This window comes from Dryobates pubescens, chromosome 28, assembly GCF_014839835.1.
Source record: "Dryobates pubescens isolate bDryPub1 chromosome 28, bDryPub1.pri, whole genome shotgun sequence".
In the NCBI taxonomy this organism is placed as follows: Eukaryota; Metazoa; Chordata; class Aves; order Piciformes; family Picidae; genus Dryobates; species Dryobates pubescens.
In genome coordinates, this window is record NC_071639.1 from 13341423 (window position 1) to 13365247 (window position 23825).

The following is a 23825-nucleotide window of genomic DNA, read 5'->3' on the forward strand; positions in this document are numbered from 1 at the left end:
CTTTGCAAAGCCAGTGATACAACAGCTAACACATGTCTGTGAGCATCTGGAACCAGTCCTAATTCCTCAACGTGGAAAAGTTACATAAAATGGGAATTTCTGACAAATGTTTTCCTGTTTGTCTGTGTTGAAGAAAACAGATTCAAAAGTGAGCTCTGTATCTCAGTTTATAACTTAAGGATTATTGTACTGAGCTCCTTAACTTTGAAAGCTCAATAGATCATGTTTCCAAATCTATTCCCATCTGGAGCTTTACATGATGTGAAGGATCTCATGGTTTTTACCCAGCACACAACTACAACCTAAATATCGTGGCCTTACTTTTAGGTTACTACTCTGCATAAAGCAATTAGAGTTTCTTTAACAGGTAGAGGCAGAATTTGGACATAGAATCATCAGGGTTGGAAGGGACCTCAAGGATCCTCTACTTCCAACCCCCCTGCCATGGGCAGGGACACCTCCCACTAGATCAGATTGCCCAGAGCCCCATCCAGCCTAGTCTTGAAGACTTCCAGGGATGGGGCTTCCACCACCTCTTTGGTCAGCCTGTTCTGTCTAGGATTAACGTGTGCAGCTAAACACTCAAGTTGAGATTAATCAGCACAGCATCTAATGAACTCAGGCTAACAAAAGCATGTGTCCATCCTCACCTTCCTAAACACAGCACAACCGGGGAAGGCATTTCAGAAACTTTCTAGTGCCTCTAGGTTTGTAGATAAAAGGAGAAAGCTAGCTAGGACACCCAGCACTTGGTGACATACACTGGAGAGTTAGGATAGCAGTGGAGAAAATGAATAGTGAGAACCCTCCTCATTAGGTATTCTTCTACACATCATGAAGGTAAAGTACAAAATCAGAACATTTTTGTGACTTTTGACAATTATTAGTAAGTAAAAGATGATAACAATTGCCAAAAAAATCACAAAAGTTGGCATGTTACCTGGCTATGACAAAGAGCACACAACTGACACCCAAGTAAGCCAGCAGAATATACATCCAGATATCAGGGGAGAGAGGATTCAGGAAGGAGAAGACGCCCGGGTTTGTACCATTGGGCTTGCGGTACAAAATACTTATTCCAAGAGTCATAAAGGGCTTGGAAAAGTCGATGACCTTCTCTCGGACATAGGTAATGGCCAATGGTGCAACTGCAAGGTCAGCTTTCTGTTAACAGAAATACAAAAAAGAGAAACAGGCCATAAGTCAGAAGAAACAGGTTGAAGCAGACAAGCAGATCAGGCAAAACACAAACTTTGCAAGGAGGAGCTTTGTTTGTGCGCTAGGCAGGCTCAAATTTAAACCTCTCTTCTCCCTGTGAGAGAGGAAACAGATTGGTGCTACCTCCTGGTTGCTAAAATGATGTAGCAGCATTTAGAGACAATTAAAAGCACTAGGAGATCCTTGAGGTACCTTCTAATGTGGTATCCTATGAATGTTCCAACCATTACTTTGAACAGTGCATCCTCAATAGTATTTGATCTTTCATCTTCAGCCTAGAGCTCACAGGGTAGTGACACTTTCTGCATTCACCCTCTCTGTAAGGTCTATTTCCTACACCACTGCAACACTCAGAACTTTACTGCAACCAAAAGTTACCAAAAGGAGGTGTTGCTCAGGTTCATTTTACTGGCCCTCAGTAATGTTTCAAAGCTTTTTCATTTCTCTGGACATCCTTATGTCACCGTGGAGAGTACTTTACTTAGCAGAGTCTTCAGCAGCTTTTGTGGTGGTTAAAATTGTGACAATTAAAATTAGGGAAGTGTAATAGCCCGGCTGGAAGAAACACTAAGCAGGCAGAGTGTAGTTAAGTGAACAAGGAGGCAACGTTCACTTACGCCTACTCTCGAGACATTTCAAACACACAGCCCTCTGAGTACAGATGATCAGGAAAAAAATCCACATATCTCAGATGGGGAAGACCTTCCTGTCAAAGTCTGATACACTTCTAAAGTCACAGAACCATAGAATTCAGATACCAGAGAATGCACTTCACAATCTTCAGCAAGTTTCTTTGGTAAACAGAGACCATGACCAGCATTTAAAACCCAAAAATGTCTAATAACGTTTATGACTATCAGGAAAAAGTTTATGGATCTGATGTAATCTTGGAAATCTTGCTGGGGCTTGCTAAATGCAGCCTGTGTGCAAGTTTCTTGCTCTTAGGTAAATGACTAATTGTTCACTCTCAGCTGCTCTTCTGTTGAAAACCACATCTCAGGTTTGTCCTGGAGTTGAAATCAGTAACACCTCCCCTGCCTGCAGTTTAGGAGGGAATTCCTATATGCACTCCCACTGTGCTCCTCATGGAATTAACTCTCACATTTTGCACACAGGAACTAAGCTCCTGGCTTAGGATTTCTCTGACGTTTGTGATGATGTCACTAGGATTTTTTCCTGGCTTTCTGCAATACCTTTTGCTGCATGCTATCTGAAATTTATTTTCTGCATAACATTTACTCTGAGCTAGGATCTGTTTGTACATTTTTCCATGGGAATATGATACACAGCCTTTGTTAGGGAGTGACTAAGCAGGCAAATTAAGTGCCATCTTGTGAGTAGAGGCACCAATGTTTGGCTGTTCACTTGAATTAGAAGTAAAGCTGTAGCTAATAATTCTATGATGATGTAGAAGATCTTTCACCCTAAAGCATACAAAAAAAAATGAAGTGCACACAATTTGAGTGAATTACACTGATAAATTCAGGCATACAAGATAAGAATTTGCAGGGAGGTTCTGTAAGTCTATGAATACATTCAGCTTGGTTAGAGTGAAAAGCAGAAGCTCAAGGAACAGAGATGATGTGGGTAGCTGCTTGTCAGGGGGGACACCTGCTGCTTATTTAACTCGTGACAAATGACATTGGAAATAAAAGGTCAGAGCACTTGAAGATATGGATTAATGAATTAGCAATTAGACTGAAATGAGCAGGAAGCACAAGTGGTATTTTCTGGCATATAACAAATTATCATCATAAATTATCCTAGAGACCCCAGGACAGATTTCACACAGAAATGAAATGCTACTTAATGAGGAAAAGAAAGCAGGCAAATAATAACTGGAAGATGATATGAGTATTTGACACAGACACATGAAAAATGTGTTATAGACACTTAACAGTCAAAGAATTATGGCACAAAGGAAGTGGAAGGAGTTGGAGCACCAATATTAAATAGAAGCTTTGTGGTTTGAAACTGATTAAATAACTTAAAATGCAACTAATAATGATTACTGTAAATTCAGAGACAAATGGTTTGGTACAGAACAGGAAGGCTGAGCCTGCAAGGTAAATAAATATATACCAAGAAATAAATATACATATAAAAATCACTCAAAACAGTTAAGCCTTCAAATAGCTAAAGAGATACAACAGGAAAGAGAAAATTACAAAGAAAACACAAGAAAGTTAAATACAAGCAGATAAGAAATCTGAAACTCAAACAGGAGTGTTTTAAATGTACACAAAGATTATAAGGGGGGCTGGGGAAGGGCATTGTGTCTTTTGCTCTTGTGTAAAGTAGATAAAGAGAAAATACCAAGACACCAGGAAAAAACATCATAAATATTCCCCAGGAATCAGCAGGCATTCAGTTTGCCAACTCTATATTCACCAGAGTTGCTATCTCAAGCACTAACTGTATCTTAACTGCAGACTTGCCAAAATACTGTGTGCTCTATGGAAAGTCATCCCTCCAAACTCCATCTCCCCATCAAGGACCTGAGTAGTGTGCTCTATGGAAAGTCATCCCTCCAAACTCCATCTCCCCATCAAGGACCTGAGTAGTGTACTCTATGGAAAGTCATCCCTGCAAACACCATCTCCCCAAGGCCCTGAGTCCAGATTTGTGGTATATACACAAAATGTTTGTCATTATTAACATTTTCATCCTTAAATTCAGTTTGGAAAAACAAATAAGTGTCAGAAATGTAGCCTGAATTTTGAACTTACAAAGGAGCTTAGACTCCTCTTTAAGTGCTACTCATTATGTATTAAAATAACAATTTACATTCCTCTCTCATTATGCAAACCTGCTCCATGTATCTCAAGTAAACTTACACAAGGAAAGGAATCATTATGATTTAAAAAAGGGAAATCTTTATAGCTGAAGGAGACATTTTGCAATGAAAGCTGTCAGCAAAGAAGACTTGGAAACTCCAAATCCAAGATAGATTTATGGATTCTGCAGGTGAAAAACTATTTAAAGACCAGTAAAATGTTGGCGCTTCTGCTGAGCTGAGTATTTATCTTCCTCTTGGTGATACTCACTCAAATTAAAACCCAACAGAGGTTTGTGAGAGTGCTCAGAATTTAGTACATGTTGTTGTACCTTCTATACTGAGTTGAGATTTCCTCAGTGGAGGAAGATAAAAATTTTCACTATTTCCCTGGAATATAATTTATTTGGTGGTGTTCTACCCAAAATCTCACAGCTGTCAAAACAAGTTTCCTTTAGCCTTACTTCTAGACCTTCAAACCCTTTCTCTGAAAGAGTCTCAAACAATTTTGTCTTCATTTAAAAGAATGTAGATGCAAAAAATATTAAGAAGCAACATCAAGAGATTGGTTAGAAAGGCTCTCTAACAAAGGCAAAGTATTGGGACCCAAGCCTGGTGATGAACTCAAGGTTCTCAGAAGAGCAGCTGACCAGGATTCAATGCAAAACCACTTCACCAAGATGGATTTAGAACAATGAAGATTAACACATGCTGCTAACCACCTGCACAGGCCAAGGAGACATTATCATAGAATCATGTAGCTGTTTTGGTTGGAAGAGACCTTTAAGATCCAGTCCAACCATTCTCTATCAAGTCTGGTGCTAAACCATGTCTGCCTCTTTGAAACACCTCCAGCGATACAGATTCGACCACCTCCCTGAGGAGGCTGTTGTCTACACAACTCTACTGTGATGTATACAAACCCTGCCTGCCTTCAGGGGAACAGGCTGCCTGGGGAGCTGGTGGAGTCACCATCCCTAGAGGTGTTCAAAAAACATGTAGACAGGGCACTTGGAGGCATTTAATGAGCATGCTAGTGTAAGGCTGACAGTTGGACCTGATGATCTCAAAGGACTTTCCCAACCATAGGGATTCTATGGGTCTCCTCTATGACTCCTCAGCATCAGGGTCCCCAAGCATCAGGCTGGGGCATCACATACACTCAAGAAAAAGTCCTTTCACTTTGTCCACATCTCTTTCTCATCTGTGCTGCGCTTCTGAGGCACAAATGTGGGTTGAAGTCTCACCAGAACCCCTGGCACGTTAGTGGGTTCAAGTTCCAATAGAAGGGAACTGAGTCCCTCCAGAATTCCCTTGACATAACTTCTAAGCCTGTTAAATCACCTACTACCCTCAGAGTCACTTGTTCCTTCCTGTTGTCCATCAAAGGATTTGTTTGACACTTACCTTTGCCACCCTGCCCAGCAGTACTTACATTCTCTTGCCATAGGGAAACCTCTCTACTTGCTGTCCTAGGGAATATTTCTCTTCCGTTTGCAGCTAGAGACCACTGTCTTTTCCAACAGGAATTCATCACAGTGCAGTTGGAAAAGGGAAGGAATCACTGTACTCATTTTGCTCTTTCAGGATTTACCACTTATTCAGAAGGAAACTAGACCAGTATCAGAATGATGGCATGTGTGAACACTGAGTGAAGCAATCAAAGAATTGCGAGTAAACTATGGGAGAAGAGATTGAAAACATACAAAGCCTGACAGAGAGGCTTCAAACCCTGTTCACACTACAGAACTTCAAGCTTCAGCCTGAACACAATATGCCAAGCTCAGTTTAGATAGCATTAGCTTCATTTCACTTACACTTCTGAGTCCAAGAAATTATGTAAAGTGACTAAGCACAGACTTAAACCAGTTATTTTAAAATGTAGATCCTGTTTGGTGTTTTTAATCTCTATATAAATTCTGCATCTTCCTTTCTGCACACATACTGTACCAAGATTACACATCATCTTTATTCTTGACTTGCAGATGTCACAAACTACCCATGTAAAGATACATACTAGACCATGGCATTCTTTCTTTCTGAACTCAAGTGACTGCCACTTCAAATCCAACAAGCAGACAAACACTAAAATCTTTTTTCAGATAGATGAAAATGCTACAGCAACTTCCAGAGCTTTGGCCTTTCTTTTTTTTCCTCCTGTAGTCTATTTAATTAGAAACTCAGGATGAAAAAATGTAGACTTGAATGATTTTACCTTGCCAAAAGAAACATTACAGGATCACAGGCTGTTAAGGGGTTGGAAAGGACCTTCAGACATCTTCCAGTCCAACCTTCCTACCAGAGCAGGACCATAGAATCCAGCACAGGTCACACATCCAGACAGGGCTGGAAAGTCTCCAAAGAAGGAGACTCCACAACCTCTCTGGGCAGCCTGTTCCAGTGCTCTGGGATCCCCACAGTGAAGAAGTTCCTCTACATGTTGAGGTGGAACCTCCTGTGCCAGAGTTAATTGAGTTTATTGCATCACTCCATGCAAAAAAAATATCCTTTTTGTTTTACACTTTAAAAATATTATCTCAGGGAAAAGAAAGACTGAAAACTAAGCTGAAGGGCCAGGGGAAGTATTAACCTTATGGAAGCATCAAAATGTGTGAACTGCCTAGCTGGATTTCTTCTCTAAAGTCTTGCTCATGTGTTCTGAGGTCTGAAGTGGAGCTTGCTAATGAAATGTACTGGTTGCATGCACAGATGCATTAAAAAGAATATATATAAATCAACAAATTGCCTGCATTCAAATAAATGACAAAATCAGAAGGGAAAACCAGACAGAAGAAATAAAGGAATAAAAACATAAAGGAAAAATGTCACACCTGAGAAACTGAGATACTTGTAAAGACACGATCCAGGTTCAGAAGTCAGACCATGTGGGAAGAGGGTTTACAAGACCACCTATTCTGTGATGCAGTAACACAATTTTTAATGCATTTTTTGACTCCTAAGTAAGTACTATTTCAAGTGGTAAAAATCAGGTTTAATCTAACTTCATTTCTATGGTATCTATGGGGAAAAAACCAACGTGTTTCACTCTGTTAGCAAGAGGAAAGGAGTGGAAAAGCCTCTGTCCCACATATTTTGCTGCAACTGCAACTACATTCCATTCCAAGATTTCCCTGGTAAAAAGCTTGGGAAGCCACACTAGCGCTTGCTTTTATTATTCATCCCTAAAGCTTTTTTTTGAGCATGACACAAAAAGTGATTTTTTTTTTCCCTTTGCTTCTGAAAGAAGAAATATAAGAAATCCTTCCCCAATATCCACCTCAATAAGAGCAAATTAGTTCCAGATGCTGATACCACCTAACAGCCATCAAAGCTAACAGCTCTGCATGGCTGTGCGTTTATCCACATGTGGAAATACACATGCCTGGATACAGACAGGCTAGCTCGAGAGCTGTTTGCCTTCTCTCTGGATAATAGGTATAATCCATGCACACATTTAAAGATAATATAAATATAATACTCCCACACATTCTTCTCCAAAGTGTGAAGAGAGGCATAATCAGCATTTGTTGCAGCAGCAATACCAGATTATTATTTACTAGAGGAGCAGAAAGATAACAACCTTCTCAGTAAACAGGAATATTTTGATGAGCACATGTTCTGCCCATCTGCTAAAAATCTTAAAGCAAATTGAAAGGAGATTAGTGAATATTTTTCTTCCAGCTATTCACACGGTTTCTGCCATCATTAGGAGGTTTCCCTTGAATTAGCTGTAAAACAGTCTCCCTTTCTTCCTATGTTAACTGACAGCGATGGGCAGAATACGTTCTCTCGTTCTTTGATCGTGTGTCTCTGTATCAAGCAATTCACCCAAATAAATGCAAAAAGAGACTATGACATAATTTTCAAATTGACTAAAGGGTTTCCAAGAGACTGAATTCAGCTGGCAGGATCAAACTGCAAGAGCCTGCTTTGATGGACACGAAGCAATGCCTGCTTTATTCATTTACAAGTAATTGCAGTGTTATGTGCTTCAGCACATTACATCACTTTGCTCCTTTAGTGTGTGTTGATATTTGTTTCTTTCTGCTTGTGTTTCTCTCCTTTCTGTCTATCATACCATGTCCATGCTTACATTAAGTACTTTTATCTTTAAGATAAAGTCTCAGAACCCCTCCCCTCCCAGAAGAGGAGCCCTGGCTTCTACTGTAACAAAGGAGAAGTTTGGGGGTTTGGGTTGATTGGTTTGTTGGGGGTTTCTTCTCACAAAGCCCTATGTATTTGTTCTCAAAAGTCAATTCTAAATACTATACATTCATTATTTTGACTTAGGCATATGCCACAGAAGAGCTAAACAGCTTTGGCAGAAACAAACACTGCCTATAGGCACAACAGAGACACAGAAAGGTTTTCATTTCACAAACAAATGCTACAGTAAAAGAATCTTTGTTATGAATTTCCTTTCATTACTTCTTTGAACAGCCAAACTAGCCCCATTCAAGCAGCATTATCAAACTTTAGGCTTTGTATAGACAGAGGTAAAATCTAAATGGATAGCAGAAAGCTTTCAAAGGTTAACTTACATGATCAATGAGTTCACGAACCATTCCATTCCACTGTCCGCTGGCATCTTCCTGGGCTCCGTATTTGCCATCCTCCACCAGCCTAATCTCGTAGGAGAATCCCAGGATGGTAGACAGCTCCCTGAGGAGGTCAATGCAATACCCCTCAAATCGATCATTTCCATACAGGGGTTTGTCAGACTTCTTGAACATAACATATGGCTCTTCCTGTCAAAATTAACGACACAAAAGCAGTGGTGATGAGTGTGCCCACATCTTCCTTTTGAACCTAAAGTGGTACACATGATACCTGGGCAAAGAACTCAAATGCAAAGTAAAATCTTTTTAACACTTGGTGATGTCTATCCAAGGCCTTTATTCATCCTCAAACTGAAGGTAGAAGACATTCTGAGTTTTGTTTGGAAAACTGGCACTGAAATCATGGTGGATGCACCCAAGGGACTCATCTGAACAGTACATTCAAATGTGATCCTTGCCAAGTTGCATCACACACTGATATCAAATGCATTGTTCCAGAGGACCTTGCAAGCCTCTTTAAATGCAGGGGGAGAAAAGTATTTTAGCAACTTGTGGAAATCAATCAATCCAAACATCAGCTCAATGCTTTTAAGTGCAGGGGCTGATGCTCCTTTAATATTGTGACTATTTCCCCAGTGCTTTGTTAAGTATAGAAAATGCACAGGGGAAAGGAAAAAGTGAACCCATGTTGGCTACTCCTGCTAACTTATTGGAGTTATTCCTATCAGCTGTGTTATATTTCACAGAATCACAGGATGGGTTTGGTTGGAAGGAGCCTTTAAAGGTCATCTGGTTTGATCCCACTCATAATAAGGGGCTACAAAGATACTACTAGAAATGACAACAATAAATTCTGCATTTTAAAGTATTCCAACTTTAATTTTTAGAATAGACCTTTGAGATTGAGTCCAACCTATCACCCAACAGCATCTAATCAACTAAACCATGGCACCAAGCACCTCATCCAGTCTCCTCCTAATCACCTCCAGTGATGGCGACTCCACCACCACCCTGGGCAGCACATCCCAATGGCCAATCTCTCTTTCTGTGAAGAAATTATTCTTAACACCCAGCCTAAGAAGTTATCACCCAGGTTTCATTAATATTCTCAACATGGATATAAGTATTTTCTTAAAGAATCTGGAATTTTCATGTGACTCTCAGCACTGCATTAAAGGCAAAACAAAACCAGGGAAAAAAAAAAATTGGAAGCCCTGCTGATGAAAAGAGGAAAGCCATCACCAAACTTTGCCAGTGTTCCAGAGAATTTTAATCATTAGCTTCTGTTCACCAGAGATCCTGGAGTTAAAAGGCTGCCCTATCTAATTAACATTTGTGTCAGCTGTAAGGAATACACAATGGGCTCCTACACTTGGCTGCCAGATTCAAGTGGGAGAGGGGAAGCAATCCACTAGTTTCAGTCAAAACAATGTAATACATCAGACATCTCAATAGTCATTTGAGCCAAGATATTCTAAAAGCAGAAACTAAGGCCAGCCACCACCATCACCTTCCTCCTCGGTGCTATCTAGAACAGAGATTGCTTATGAGTAGCTTTATTTGACATCTCTCAAGATATTTCCTGGAAGGTTCCCTGGGATGATCTTTTGGGTCATGAAACACGTAGTCATGACTATGTTTTGATGAATCACAGCCTGAAGAACTCAAGCCACGGTTGCTCACTTCTGCAGCTTCACTTTTCATTTTGTCAGGCTACTAAAAAAAACCATTTTTTTTATTCCCCCACAATCTACTCTCAGCTTCAGCCAGCTTTTAAACAAACTCCACTGCATCCCAAGACTCTGCACTAAGTTCCCCTTCCAGCAAGGCAAAGCAGACATGAGTGGATGCCCATTTCAAGGCAAAACACTTGACTCGGAGCACAGAATGTGAAAGCCTTAAAATGCTGCAACACTGTGGACTGTGCTAACCTATTTTCCAGCTGAGCTGAAACATCTTGCCTTCATGGTACATGAGGAATATCAAAGACACTAGGGGATCTTATCACAATGGAAAGCAAAACTACTCTTTTCTTATGATGTATCTTAAATTTTCCAAAGACTGGGGGGGAAAAATAAACACAGCCAAAAAGAGCAAACCCAAGACACCCAACAAAACACAGCAAGCCTTTCTCTAGACTGGTGGCCACTGGTGTTTGCTAAGTGCAAATTCTGCCATGGAATTTGAATCTGATCCTTGCCACTCCATAAAAAGCATATTTTTATGACTAAGATTTTAGTAGCAGGGAATTGCAGCACTAGAAAATTATTTGGGAGGATGCTGTAAACTGGGAACCCAAAGTGCTTCACAGTTGTTATCCAGAGATATACTTTAATGCCTCCCCTACCCTCTGCTTCCAGACAGTGAGGAGAAAAGTAACTTTTTTGACCTTTTGCAACTAAGTCAAACTTCAGCTTGTGCTGATCCCACTGAACTCATTCAGATATTATGACTCCCTTCAAGCCTTATCATTTCTTTCTGATAAGCATCACTTATGTCTGAAATGCAAGCAAGTACTGCTAAAGCATCTCTGGATGGATGCAACTCTGAAGGCCTCAAAGGTTAGTAGAAGCACAGAGACGCTATGCTGGTCTGAGGACAAGGGTGACTCTCAGCTTCAACTCTTTTGCTTTTTGAGAGCCATGACTCAAAGTCACAGAATTGTTTTGGTTGAAAAAGATGTTTAAGATCATTGACTCAAACCATCAGCCCAACACCACTGTGGCCATTAAACCATGTCTCCAAGTGCTCTGTCCATGCATTTTTTGGAACACCTCCAGGGATGGTGACTCCACCACCTCCCTGAGCCACCGGTTCCAATGCCTGACCACTTTTCCAGTAAAGAAATATTCCAATTTTCTAGTATCCAATCTAAACCCCCCCAGCTGTAACTTCAGGACATTTCCTTGCATCCTCTCACTAGATCCTAGGGAGAAGGGACTGACTCCCACCTCACCCCAAACTCATCCTTTCCTTGGAGGAAAGTGATGCTAGATTAGCAAACAAAAGCAATAAACTTTGGTGGCTGGAATTGTCAGGCTAACAACCAAGCAGCTTTAAACCAACACCTTCTGCCTTCTCTGGGTGCTTTGTGAAGGAATCAGACATTTTAGGCAATAATAAGAAAAAGAGCTGGTCAACAAACATGACTCTAAAATTGAGATCATTTACTTACAATTTAGAGGAGAGGAAATATCCATGAGAAGATTACTGACCAGAGTTCGTTCATGACAGAATAATTTCTAAGTAAGTCTAAGATGTGCCACAAACTGCTCATTACTGCTGTAATTAGCACAGCACATTGTAGCAGCTTTCCCCTACAACTGCATCTCTGCAGAAGCAAATCAGATTGCTTACCAAGATGGTGGTGACGATCAGCGAGCGATTGGACAGGGAATCTGTGATGTTTGCTGGTTTTCCTTTCTGATTCTCTGTCATGTTAAGGCCACTCAGTGGATCCCAAGTTCCAACCTACAAAACAGTAATTAACTTGGTCATTTTCAACTTGCAAGCAGCTACCATTCTTGTCAGACATGAGGTTTTATTTAGAAACACCTCTTATTGATCTGATGCTCGATTATCACCTCTCATTCGAGAGCTGCAGGAACAGGTATCTCATGGAAGAGCTGAGATCACACAGGGCACTGGTTTTTAAACAATGTGCAGTTCTTTCTCTTCTCCCTGACTTCAGCAGTCCTTGCACTTCAAATATGATCAAGGTCATTTCCCATTATACTAACCAGGAAATTCATGGAATGGTTTGGGTTGGAAGGGACCTTGAAGATCACCCAGTTCCAGCCATGGGCAGGGACACCTTCCTCTAGACCAGGCTGCTCAAGGCCTCAAAGGTCAAAAATAACTCTCTTTTTATTGCCTCTACAAATATTTTTCCCCCCTCAATAAATCTTTTTGTCACAGAAACATTATAAATTACAGCTGAAACTGCCAAGCTGAACTGTTGTCCTGCAATGAGAAACAGCCTGGCCTAGGGGCCGTGTCCCTGCCCATGATGATCTTTAAGGTCCCTTCCAACCCAAACCATTCTCTGATTTTATGAATTTCCCCCATATTTGGAAAGAGTTTGGATTAAATAATGGAAGTAGTGGCTATTTGCTGCAGGCCCAGCTATTCAGTCTCCCCCACTCCTCCTGAAACTAGGAATGTGGCTAGAAGCAAACAGGCTTGATATCTGATACCAAGCTAACAGCTTTTACTAGACCACTTTGAAACCAGGTATCAGCTTGAGAAGAGGCTTCTTGTTGGCTTCTGCAGCAAGTGAAGTGTTACTGAAAGTGCTGCTGGTTTGGGGGGGGTATAGGATTTTGGTTTGTTTCCCATCCTTTTGGAGGTGAACATCTCACCTTTTCAAGCCCTTCTTCCTTGAGGCTGATCACATCCAAATCAAAATCTGTCCTCAGGCCATTGGTTTTGTTGAAAGTTATCCTGCCTGTGAGACCTTCCCAGTGGGCCTGTGGAGAAAGAAAAACAGAGGAATTCCAGAAACAAACCTCACTCCCAATTATTTTTGCCATTTTTTTAATCCTTCTGGACAAATTATACTCTGCCAAAAGGGGCACAAAAATCTTTTCTTTCTTTCTGTTTAAATCTAAATGATTTACCTTGTGGCTGACTTTTGTAGCAAACAGGAAATATTTGCTAATTGTGTTAAGGGTTTTTCAGCCTTCACAATTTTTAAATGACTTCTTGTGTTAACCAATAATCTCTTCTTACTGAGATCAAAAGCTGTTTTGCCTCCATTCCTCCATCATTCATGCATGCTGTTCCCTCTCTGTTCCACACACAACTCAGCCCAAGCCTCAATCTCCTTCCTGAACTCTGGATTTCATTATTCTGCCAGGGAATTTCATTCAAATAAAGGCTTGCTTTGGGAAGGTGCTGAGTTCTCTGACACCACACTGAGACAGCAAACAGTTGAGGTCACTGGTGCCAGTGTTCCAGAGCTGATCTCCTCCTGTTGAAGTGCATTACCCTCATTTTTTTTATATATAACTTCAAGTCTATCTAGTTCTAAATCTCTACTGAAGTAAACCAGGAGTGTGTTTGAAGAGAAAATTACCAGGAACTGAAAGGAACAAATATTAAATACAGGATCATATTCCATTGCAATTCCATTCCATAATTCTCTTTGTCAGAGTATCTTGCATACCTAGAATGACAAATACTGAATTCCCACTGGAAGCAGTGGATTGCCCTACAGTGGGCAGTTTGAAGACTCAATTTGCCAGGGTGCTGGGCCAGCTCATTTCAACTCTACTATCACCTAGAAAGGCTGGAGCAGATGATCCGTGAGGTCCCTTCCAACCTGGCATTTTGTGATTCTATGAATTAGGACTGACTTACAGTACAAGAATACCTGATTCAAATCAAGGAGGCAAACTTCATTCTTGGCTCCTTTGACTTTATGCCAATATTTAGTCGCTGAGTTTCTCATCATCAGTCTATGATTTGTGGTTTCAAAGATGTAGGCTTTTGTGCCACAAATGATTCAAGCACAGCCAACCACCCCTTCAAGTGTCTAGAAACAGAAGTTTTATTGGGAGTGCAGTCACTTCACCTTTTTCTGTTTCTTTGACCCAAGTAATACCTCAACCAAACCCACTGCCATACAAAAAAGCTGCCCTGCCTGCTGAACTCTACACAAGTTGAGATATTCTAATCTACTGAAAGAAATTATGGGCCAAACTCAAGTAGAGTTACAACAAAAGGAAATGGGAGTTGGGAGGAAGGAAAGTAATGAAGCAAGACACTTTCATCAGCGACTTACCTCCTTAATGAGGCTCATGAAGCGGGTGCCAAAGCGCCAGGGCTTGTGGCGGTTACACTGCAGGGAGCTGACAGTCATCTGTGGGAACTGCTGGACAGCCACTGACACCACGTGAACAGCATCATACATCAGGGCTGCATCCGTCTGAAACCAGAATGAGGCCACAGCCATCAGCACACAACAGCAGAGCAGGCAAGGGAGACACAGCCTGCCCTGCTCATCACATTGAGGAAATCAGCTGATTGCTTCTGCAGCATTGCAAAATGCAGCCCTGACACCAAGACATAGAAAGGTTTGGGTCAGAAGGGACCCTAAAGATCATCTAGTTCCAACACCATGCCATGGGCAGGGACACCCCCTACTAGACCAGGTTGCTCAAGGCCTTGCTCCCTTCCTTCCCTCCCTCCATCTTTCCTTGCTTCCATATTCCTCCCTTCCTCGTTTCTGAATTCCTTCCTTTTTTCTTGCCTTCCCTTCTCTTCCCTCCCCTCCCTCCCTCCTTTCCAGGGTCACAGGAGAACACTGATCTCTGATGACCCAGGTTACTTCAAAAAAGCAGTGAATTAGGGGGGATATATAAATGACCTTATGTATACTGATTCAAATTAGTTATTTCCAAGAGTAATGAAAAAGAGAGAAAGAAAAGGTGGGGGGGGGGGGGGGGGGGGGGGGGGGGGGTAAGGATTAGCAAGGTTGCAGAACCTTAGCTATGAAGGAAAATGCAGAGACCAAGGAAATAGTGGGTTTGTGTTTGGAAATTACAGACTAGGTACAGTGCTAAAGGTAATTAATTAATAACGTCTAAATGAGTGTCAGTTTAAATTCCTAGGACAGACCTAACCACTGTGTTCCTTAAACCAGAGGCAAATGAGAACTGCATTAAAATGCACATTTGTTTTAATGTCCCATCCTAAATAAGTAGGCTGTTTAGACCTGGTATGTGCCAACTGTGTTGTGTTAGCCAAGGATGGAGACAGTCTCTGGGAGCACACTGCCGTGCAGTACAAGAAACTGACATCTCTCTTCTGCTCTATTTGATAAACAGAGGCAAGCTTGGAACCAAAAGCAAGGAAGGACCTTAGATTCAGCTGGTGGAAATGAAGGCTATGCCATCTGCTCAGCATACCTTAGAGAAAAAAGGACCTATTTCCCCTTCTCATTCACATAATTAGTGAGCTGTGAAATTAGTTCTTTAATGGATAGGAAACCTGGAGATTATTGCACTTGTCACAATACAATACAATGCCATACAAAATGAGCTTATATAGTGCCTTTCATGCAAATGCATCCCAAGACTCTTTACAATAAAGCTCAACATAAAAATGCAAAAATGTTCTACCATTATAGCCCATAAGCTGCTGCTAAAGAGGAAACTGTGCCTTTACATTTAAATGGCTCTCCCAAGGAGAGGTCTCAAAACTCCAGCAGAAACCCATCCCAATTTTGAAGTAGCCACTGTAATAGGCTCCAGCCATCCCTGCTGCCAAGCCGTTTACGCAGGGGCTCCAAAATTAGGCAGAAAATATTTTTTGCTGCCAAACAGTTCATTATCTTCCAGGCATTAAAGGGCTTTTAAGGGAAGCTGATATTTGACAAGGAGGCAGCAACACACCAAAAAGTTGGAATGACGTGCTGAGTAAGCGCCATCCAAAGCTTAATATTCCAGAAGCAGCACTTGGCAGTAGCTGGAGTCTAGACAACAGCTTTTAAAATAAACTCCAAAGAAGTACAATACACTGCTCTAGCTCAGAAATGCAGACTCTGGGGGGTTGGGGGGGTTCTGGTTTGCTTGGGGTTTTAAATTTGAATCAGCTTTGTTTCTAACACTGCAGCACAGCAATGAAGGAACATTTGCAATTGCTGTGAGACTTTAGCAGCGGCAGCCCATGAAGAAGCTACCAGAAGTTCAAAGCCAGTATAAAATGATGGATTAGATATGGATTTGGACTCAGACTCATCAGTGAGGATCCAGTGGACATTATACCAGATGCAGAGCAACAAGACTATCAAATTCTTTAAGCGACTGAGCTGAACACGTGTAGGATGGCAACAGAGTCAACTCCAGTAGAAGCATTCCAAGAGCTCCACTGCCACTTTAGAAAGACATCAAATTCTACTAACATTCCTTGTGCTGGGCTGATGAATATGGCTTCACTGGAAATAAAGTCAGGATGTGCCTTTAAGTGCCCACAACAAACTAAACACTAGCTGGAAGCCGAGTTCCCCATTTCGTTTCTAGATGCTACAAGATGAAACCTTTATTGAAGTAGGATGAGATTCCACAGCCTGCCTTGTGTAAGAAGCTCAAAGTGAAATGCAGGCTTAAATGTTTGCCCTGAATAAAGACAGAGCCATATCCTCAAAAAACATATTGGTTTACTGATTCAATATTGCACTCATCTCACTGGGTGCAATCATTGATTTTACTGCAGGAGAAATGAACAGCACCAAACTCAGGACAAGATATAAAAGGTACTCCCTGGAATGTGCAGGCTGGGCTCTCCTCTTGGTCATTTTCCTCTGAGAGGCAGTAGGAATTGCTAGCTGTTGGCCTAGCTCTCCACCCTCACTCACTGGCCTTGCTAAGCTTTGTGTCTCACCTCCCTTGGTCCACAGCACCTTCTCTTCCTTAAATCATAATTTTGGAACTTCGAGGTACAGGCAGTACCACAGGTTTCAGCAAGAGGCTGTTTGAGGATCAGGGAGGAAATGCTCCCAGTCCAGTTTTGGGGATGCTTTATTGCATCTAAACAGAGATGAACAGGTCAGTTCCTTGCAGCTTCCACATTTAATTACACCAAATCATGACTTGTGTGTTGCACAGCAACATTTTCATACAGCATTTCCATTTACCTTATGAGGATTTCATGTACCAATAAACCACTCCTCTCTGATTCATATCTCAGTGCTCCAGAATTATCCTTAAATTACAGAAAGAGGTGCTCTTTATTTTCAGAAACCAGGATTTTTATCATGCAGTCTCGTTTAACACTGATTTAAGATGAATGATTGCTAGGCTAGGTCTGCTTGCTTATGAGCTAGATCAGAAATAGCACACCTCAAGTAGGAAAGAGCCCACATAGTTTAGCTTTTACTATAAGAAACTGGAGTTGTCTGCAACCTCCAATCTCAAAAGAAAGAATGGCACTATTATGGAGGCATGATCTGGAAGGACTTCCAATTACTCCAATGCAGATTATTAAAACCAGCTCGAGAGCAGGAAAAAAGCCCTGAGGTTTTCAATTAAATGTTAAATTAAACTAATGTGATTGTTTTTATTCCCCTTAAACTTATTGCCAATAAAAGTCTTGGAAGAAATACAGTTAGCTCCTCAAAAGGTGCTCTGTGAAGCATTTGGAAACCCCAAGAAATTTTCAGTGGTATGAAATAAGGCAGTGGAAAGAGAGATGACCACTAAACTGTATCCTGAAGCACCACATCTGCAAGCTTCCTGAACAGCTCCAGGGATGGTGACTCCACCACCCCTCTGCTCAGCCTGTTCCAGTGCCTCCATTGCCAGTTTTTCCCCTAATATCCAGCCTAAACCTCCTGAGAATGCATTCCTATTTGACAAAAGGAATCCAAGCACATGAGGCAGGGCAGAGATTCACAGAATGGATTAGGTTGGAAGGGACCTTGAAGATCATGTTCCAGAAGGACTGAATTTTCCTTTGGTCCTTTCATTTCTTACACCACAGAAATGCCTTGGCTAGAACACTGACTGCAAAATCAAGCTGTTGAGGTTTGGGTTTTCCCCCAGCTCCCAATATACCCAGGCTATTTCTAGTCAGATTGATGGGGGACAAATAACACCGAAACACCAGAACAGGCTGCCCAGGGAGGTGGCTGAATCCCCATCCCTGGAGGTGTTTTCAAGAGGCAGAGCTGTGGTGCTGAGGGACATGGCTTAGCCCCAGCCTTGGCAGAGTTCAGGAGCACTTGGGCTGGATGATCTTAAAGGACTTTTCCAACCCAAATGATTCCATGATCCTATAGTACAGTTAGGAGGGTAAAAAACAGCAGCTGTGTTTCTTTGATCTAACAGCCTAAGCCATGGCTACTGGAGGTACACTGAACAGGACAGCCTAGCCAGGTCTCCTCCCTCCCCATCCTAAATAGTGTTATTTTGACAGAGAAATACCATTATTGGGAGATCTCTGCACAGTAGTGGTTGCCAGAGGCATACCTAGCCATTTCCAAGTCCCACACAGTGTCCTGGAATCGAGCTCCTTAGTCTGCAAAGTACTATTTCTCCTTTCATAATTACTTATCTCTCAGTGATCCTTGCTTATATTCAACACACAATTGATAATTGGTAGTTAAAGTCTTGAATAAACAGCACATTTCATAGACAAAATGTTTCCCTTTTTTTGTTCTACCAAGCTCTCCCTATCACCTGTCTTTTGTTTTTCCTGTGTCTGGAAGAATAAAGGAGAATTTGGAATCCTTTAAGTGGCAGAAGTATTAGAAAAGTGACTGAACATCATCTCTGCAGCCCATGAACACGATGGCTGAGAACAACCACTGAGGAGAACAGAAGCCAGGGAAGAAAGGGAAGCTAAAGAGCAGAGATAAAACCATCATGGATGCAAAAAACTATCCCCCCAAAAAAAAACCCAAAACCAAAACCCAGCTGAAGTTACAGACATTGTAACTTCATTGTATTAGATTTTAAGATCTTAACCAATCCTTAATAGAACTGCAGCACAAAACCACCAACAGGAGATATCTTGGTCAGCTGATGCCTGACAAACGTAGCAGCACGCACACAAACTCCAGAGCCCCAGCACGGTCCCATTGCTACTCACCAAAAGCTCTCCTACTCAAAGGCAGTTTAAAACAAGTGAATGAAATTAAGAAGAAATGGCTTGCAAAAGTAGTTCCTCCCCTCCCTGGGTAATAAAATCTATTGCCCCTGAAATCATTTCCCTTAATTCTCACTTGCTACCACATCCCACAGAACCATTCTGCTGAGTGAGATTTAATAAATCTCTCAGCTTGGGATTAAATTTCAGTGGTTTATGAGCTGGTAAATTGCATTGTATGTTTATTAAAGCTGGTGTTTGCTTACTTCTTGACACATTCCCAACTCCACCCTGGGGTACAATTAAGCAAACAGCAGAGATTATAGCTTTTGGTGTTTTCACCCCAAAAATGCCCTCCACCTGGGAATGAGATAGGAGCATCAGCAAGCTCGAAAAAAAGTTCTCCTAGCTTTTTTGAAAACCAAAGGACTTCTTAGTATAAAATTCTTCTGCTTTTCCCTAAAACAGAGCCCCTGTAAGTGTCCCATCACAACTAACCCGAGAAGTGGGGAGGCACTGGCACAGGTTGCCCAGGGAGGCTGTGGCTGCCTCCTCCCTGAAGGTGTTCGAGGCCAGGCTGGATGATGCCTTGAGCACCCTGGGCTGGTGGGAGGTGACCCTGCCCAGGGCAGGGGGTTGCAACCAGATGATCTTTGAGGTCCCTTCCAACCTAAACCATTGTGTGAATCTATGAAGCCAATGACTTTCAGTGCTCTGCTTGCAGCAGCAAATGTCAGCTGACTGCACAAACAGTTGGCAGAACTCTGCTTGTAACAGACAATTAAGAACAAGGTGCTCTCATGTCAGCTTTCTATATATCCTTAGAAGCCATTGTGAAATTTCCAAGTGCAAGTTGCTCTGAAGTACTTTCTCAACCTGAACTTTAGAAATTATGGTATGTGCTGTAATGTTGGGGGGTTTTTTTGCAATAAAAAACCCTCCATCATGCTCTTTTATATACCTTAAGGACAGATAGCAAAAACCTAATTACCAGGAAGAATGGGTCATTATTTGGTCTTTGGTAGTCTATTTCCTTTCATCTGTTCTCCTGCTCAAAAAAATCAATATGATTGTGATCACTGCAGCTCCATCAACCACATCCATAATAAAGAGCTGTCTGCTACTATTATATTAGCTCAGCATTCAAGAACTTATCACACCACACGAAAAAAGACCCTCTGCAGAAGCAATTCGTAAGTAATTACAGAAGGGTCCTGCTCAGCACGCACACTGAACAGCTTTGCAGCGATGAGGCACACCTGGCAGCGAAACTGGAGGTAAAAGGTTAGGAGAATTCAGAGATTGAAGGCAAATCTGATCAAAAATCAAGGGAGAGGGTTAAAAAAGGGGTGGGGGGGGGGTGTGCACTCTGAAAGAGGAATCTTTCCATGTTCTGATTTTATATCCTGCCAGTTTCACAGCTGGAGGATTCCTGAGGTTTCACTTCAAAATTTTAAATACAATTATCAAATTAGATGTATGCTGAGGACTTTGAAATGCAGAGGGGGGGGAAAACCCCACACCACCACGGTTGTGAGTCTACATAACAAGTCACCCATTTACATTTCTCTCCCCTTTGAACCAATAGCAGAGATTTTTAATATCCTCAGCAAAAAAACCAACCCAAAACATGATTACATGTGCAGCCTTGCAAAGTTCATTCTTGCAGGAGAAAACAGGTTGGTAAGCAGTACAAAATGCAACTAGCCCATGAAAGAGTCTTTCTTCCCAAAGAGAACTCTGCTCTGTGCCAGTCTTCTGTAAGTCCTTTAATTAAATTATCTCCTGTGACTGTTTTAAACAAGTCCATTTTTGTGCTCCTGGATTAGCACCTTAAAAATCAGCAATGCCCAAAGAAAAAGGTATTAAGAGACACCACTGGCCTGTGATTGAGAAAACCAGACCTTCCATAAAAGCTGGGGAAAAATTTTAATGGGGACCTTAATGGCTAATGCTGGAAAGCACCTTGGTGCTGAAAGACTAATTGAGGTTTCAGGTGCTTTGAAATCCTTAAATAGCAAAGCACAAAGAAGTTTCAAGTAGAAAGAAAATAAACCAGACAAATTAAATAAGAATAAGTCCTGAAGATAATTTTCAAAACCTAGAATAAGTATGTAGTGCTTCAGTGCCAGAAGCCAGACAGGCTTACTAATGACAGCAGCCTAAAACAATTTTGCTATTGAGCCATGGCTGCTGTTTCAGTGAACAAAAAAAACCCCAATCACAACCTTCAGAGTGACCAACTTTTCTTATATTTTCCTTTTTTTCCCCCCTGGTAGAATTCAATCTTGATATGTCCACTGGCATTTCTAGCACACCGACTCCAAAGCCATCCAATGATCCTCTCTGGAAACGCTGGAACTCTCTCGCTCTCTCTCCAAACACAGTTCACTTTCAAAAGGATATTTATATCATAAAGCCACTGCTAGTATATAATTATCACAGTTACTAAACCCAGAATAGGAATGGAAACTGACTATGCTTACAGCTTTCTCAATGCCCCATCAGGGTAGCAGTCACATTTCTGCACTACAGCTCCATCCAAATCATATTTACATTTAAAAATAAACAAGTCTCCAAGCTGAGGCAGAAGCCTTAATAATGTCATCTCTTTTTTTCCTCTCCATATCTCTGACTAATCCAAGGAGGATTTCTTTTTCCTGAAGTGTGCAAATAATTCTTAAAATTAAAAACTCCAGCAAGACCTTTTCTCCCAAGAAACTAATGGCAGGACAAGAGGAAATGACCTGAAATTGTGCCAGAGGAGATTTAGGTTGGATATGAGAAGAATTTCTTTATTGCAGGAGGCATTGGAAGAGGCTGCCCAGGGAGGTGGTGGAGTCACCATGAAATCACAGAATGGTAGGGGTTGGAAGGGACCTGTGGAGGTCCTTGAGTCCAACCCCCTGCCAAAGGAGGATCACCCAGAGCAGGTCACACAGGAACACAACCAGATGGATCTGAAAGTCTCCAGAGGAGATTCCACAACCTCTCTGGGCATCCTGTTCCAGTGTTCTGTCACCCTAACAGTGAAGAAATTATTCCTCATCTTGAAGTGGAACTTCCTCTGCTCCAGCTTATACCTGTTGTTCCTTGTCCTATTACTGGGCACCCCTGAAAAGAGATTGACGCCTTCTTGACACCCACCCCTCAGAACCTGGAACAAACAATGCTTTCTGCCTTGAAAGGATGGCAGCTGATACCTCCAGAGTCTAAAAAGCTGAAAAATCCTGAATGCAGCATTTTTGACTACTCAGACATGAAGAAGGGAGAGGCAGCATGTATGTGCCACTTATTTATGGCAGATAATAGCTTTTCATAGTGGTCAATAGAGAGCTGGATTGAAAGCCATTTGTCAGATTGCACACAGGCACACGAACTGGAGCTGGGAATGGTTGCCTTTGGCTCTAGCTGTTAAAAAAACCAACAGTTATCAATCTTCATCTAAGTCTTGCAGGAGCTGCTCTGGGTGAGCAATCGATATTGCATTTGCCACAATTGCTCATTTAATTATTTTCATCCTAAATATCCTGTCAGCAGGGGAAAAGTCTCCCTAATTTTAATTAATGTTGAGGCCATTGATTCTTTGCCTTTTCCTTTCCTGTGGTTACACACACAGACACAACAGCACAGGCACACACTTCTAGCCTGTAGGCCCTGTAAGATATATGGCAAGTCCTCGGTGGCCACCCTGCGTGTCACTGAAGCACACCTGGGTGACATGCAGCTGTACTTTCAAATCTTTAACCAGCACTGCTGCAGATCAGCCCCTGGCACCTAAACATACTTGGGCAAAACAGCAAATTGAAAAGCATGTCTGCTGAATAGTTTTCAATTAAAGCATCCTTAAATCAATAGGCAGTTGGATATCACAGCCACAAGCCTGCTATGAGTTACCAGAGAAACAAAGACAGAAAAATCAAGTCAGAGAAAGAGAAAATGGCACTTCCCCTGCAAGTGGTAAGAGTTACCTCTAGAGTGAGCCAAGGCATTCCTTCATCTAACCAAATGCAGCTTAGGTTGTATCTGGTCCTCTAGGACAAGAGGAAATGGCCTCAAGTTGCAGCAGGAGAAGGTTAGTTTGGATATTAGGAGAAATTTCTTTGCTGCAAGAGTGCTCAGGGATTGGAACAGGCTGCTCCGGGAGGTGGTGGAGTCACCAACCCTGGAGATGTTCAAGAGATGTGTAGCCATGGTACTTTGGGGCATGGTTTAGTGGCCATGGTGGTGTTGGGCTGACATTTGGACTTGATCTTAGAGGTCTTAAAGATTTGTGATCTAAATACACCGAGTTTAGATCTCAGAAGCAAGCACAGTCATTTACTTTTCCATTACAAAGTAAACAGAAGGAGCATTTCACATTATTTCAGCTCAGGATTCAAGCAAAATGCTCACATTGGAATATTGCTAAAATATCATCATTGGCTTCTCCTTGGGTAAAAGATAGCTGCTGAATGAGCTGTATATTAAGAGTCTGAGAAAGCCACCATCTCTGCCACAATCTACTGAGCACTGCACAGTATTGACACAACAGAATGGATTTGGAAGTAGACTTCTGCTTGGAAAAAAAAAAATAGAAGGTGGGGGAAAATAAACCAGGAAGCAGTGCTGTACTTCAGAGGCAAATCCAACTCCTCTCACAGATGTTCCTCAGGGAAATAAAGAGCAGCAGCAAGGCTAAG

General features: G+C 41.7%; 1 protein-coding gene across 7 annotated transcripts in view; it reads right to left on the reverse strand.

Annotated features, from left to right (window-relative positions):
• GRIK2 (glutamate ionotropic receptor kainate type subunit 2) overlaps window positions 1-23825 on the reverse strand; it is a 202222-nt gene that overhangs the window by 94155 nt on the left and 84242 nt on the right. For all 7 annotated transcript variants that reach the window (XM_009898109.2, XM_054174076.1, XM_054174075.1 and 4 more), the window contains 5 exons: window positions 14339-14482; window positions 12915-13022; window positions 11911-12024; window positions 8536-8742; window positions 941-1164 (listed from right to left, as the gene is read on the reverse strand). In XM_009898109.2, the coding sequence (XP_009896411.2) occupies window positions 941-1164; window positions 8536-8742; window positions 11911-12024; window positions 12915-13022; window positions 14339-14482 (797 nt within the window). The remainder of the gene's footprint in view (window positions 1-940; window positions 1165-8535; window positions 8743-11910; window positions 12025-12914; window positions 13023-14338; window positions 14483-23825) is intronic.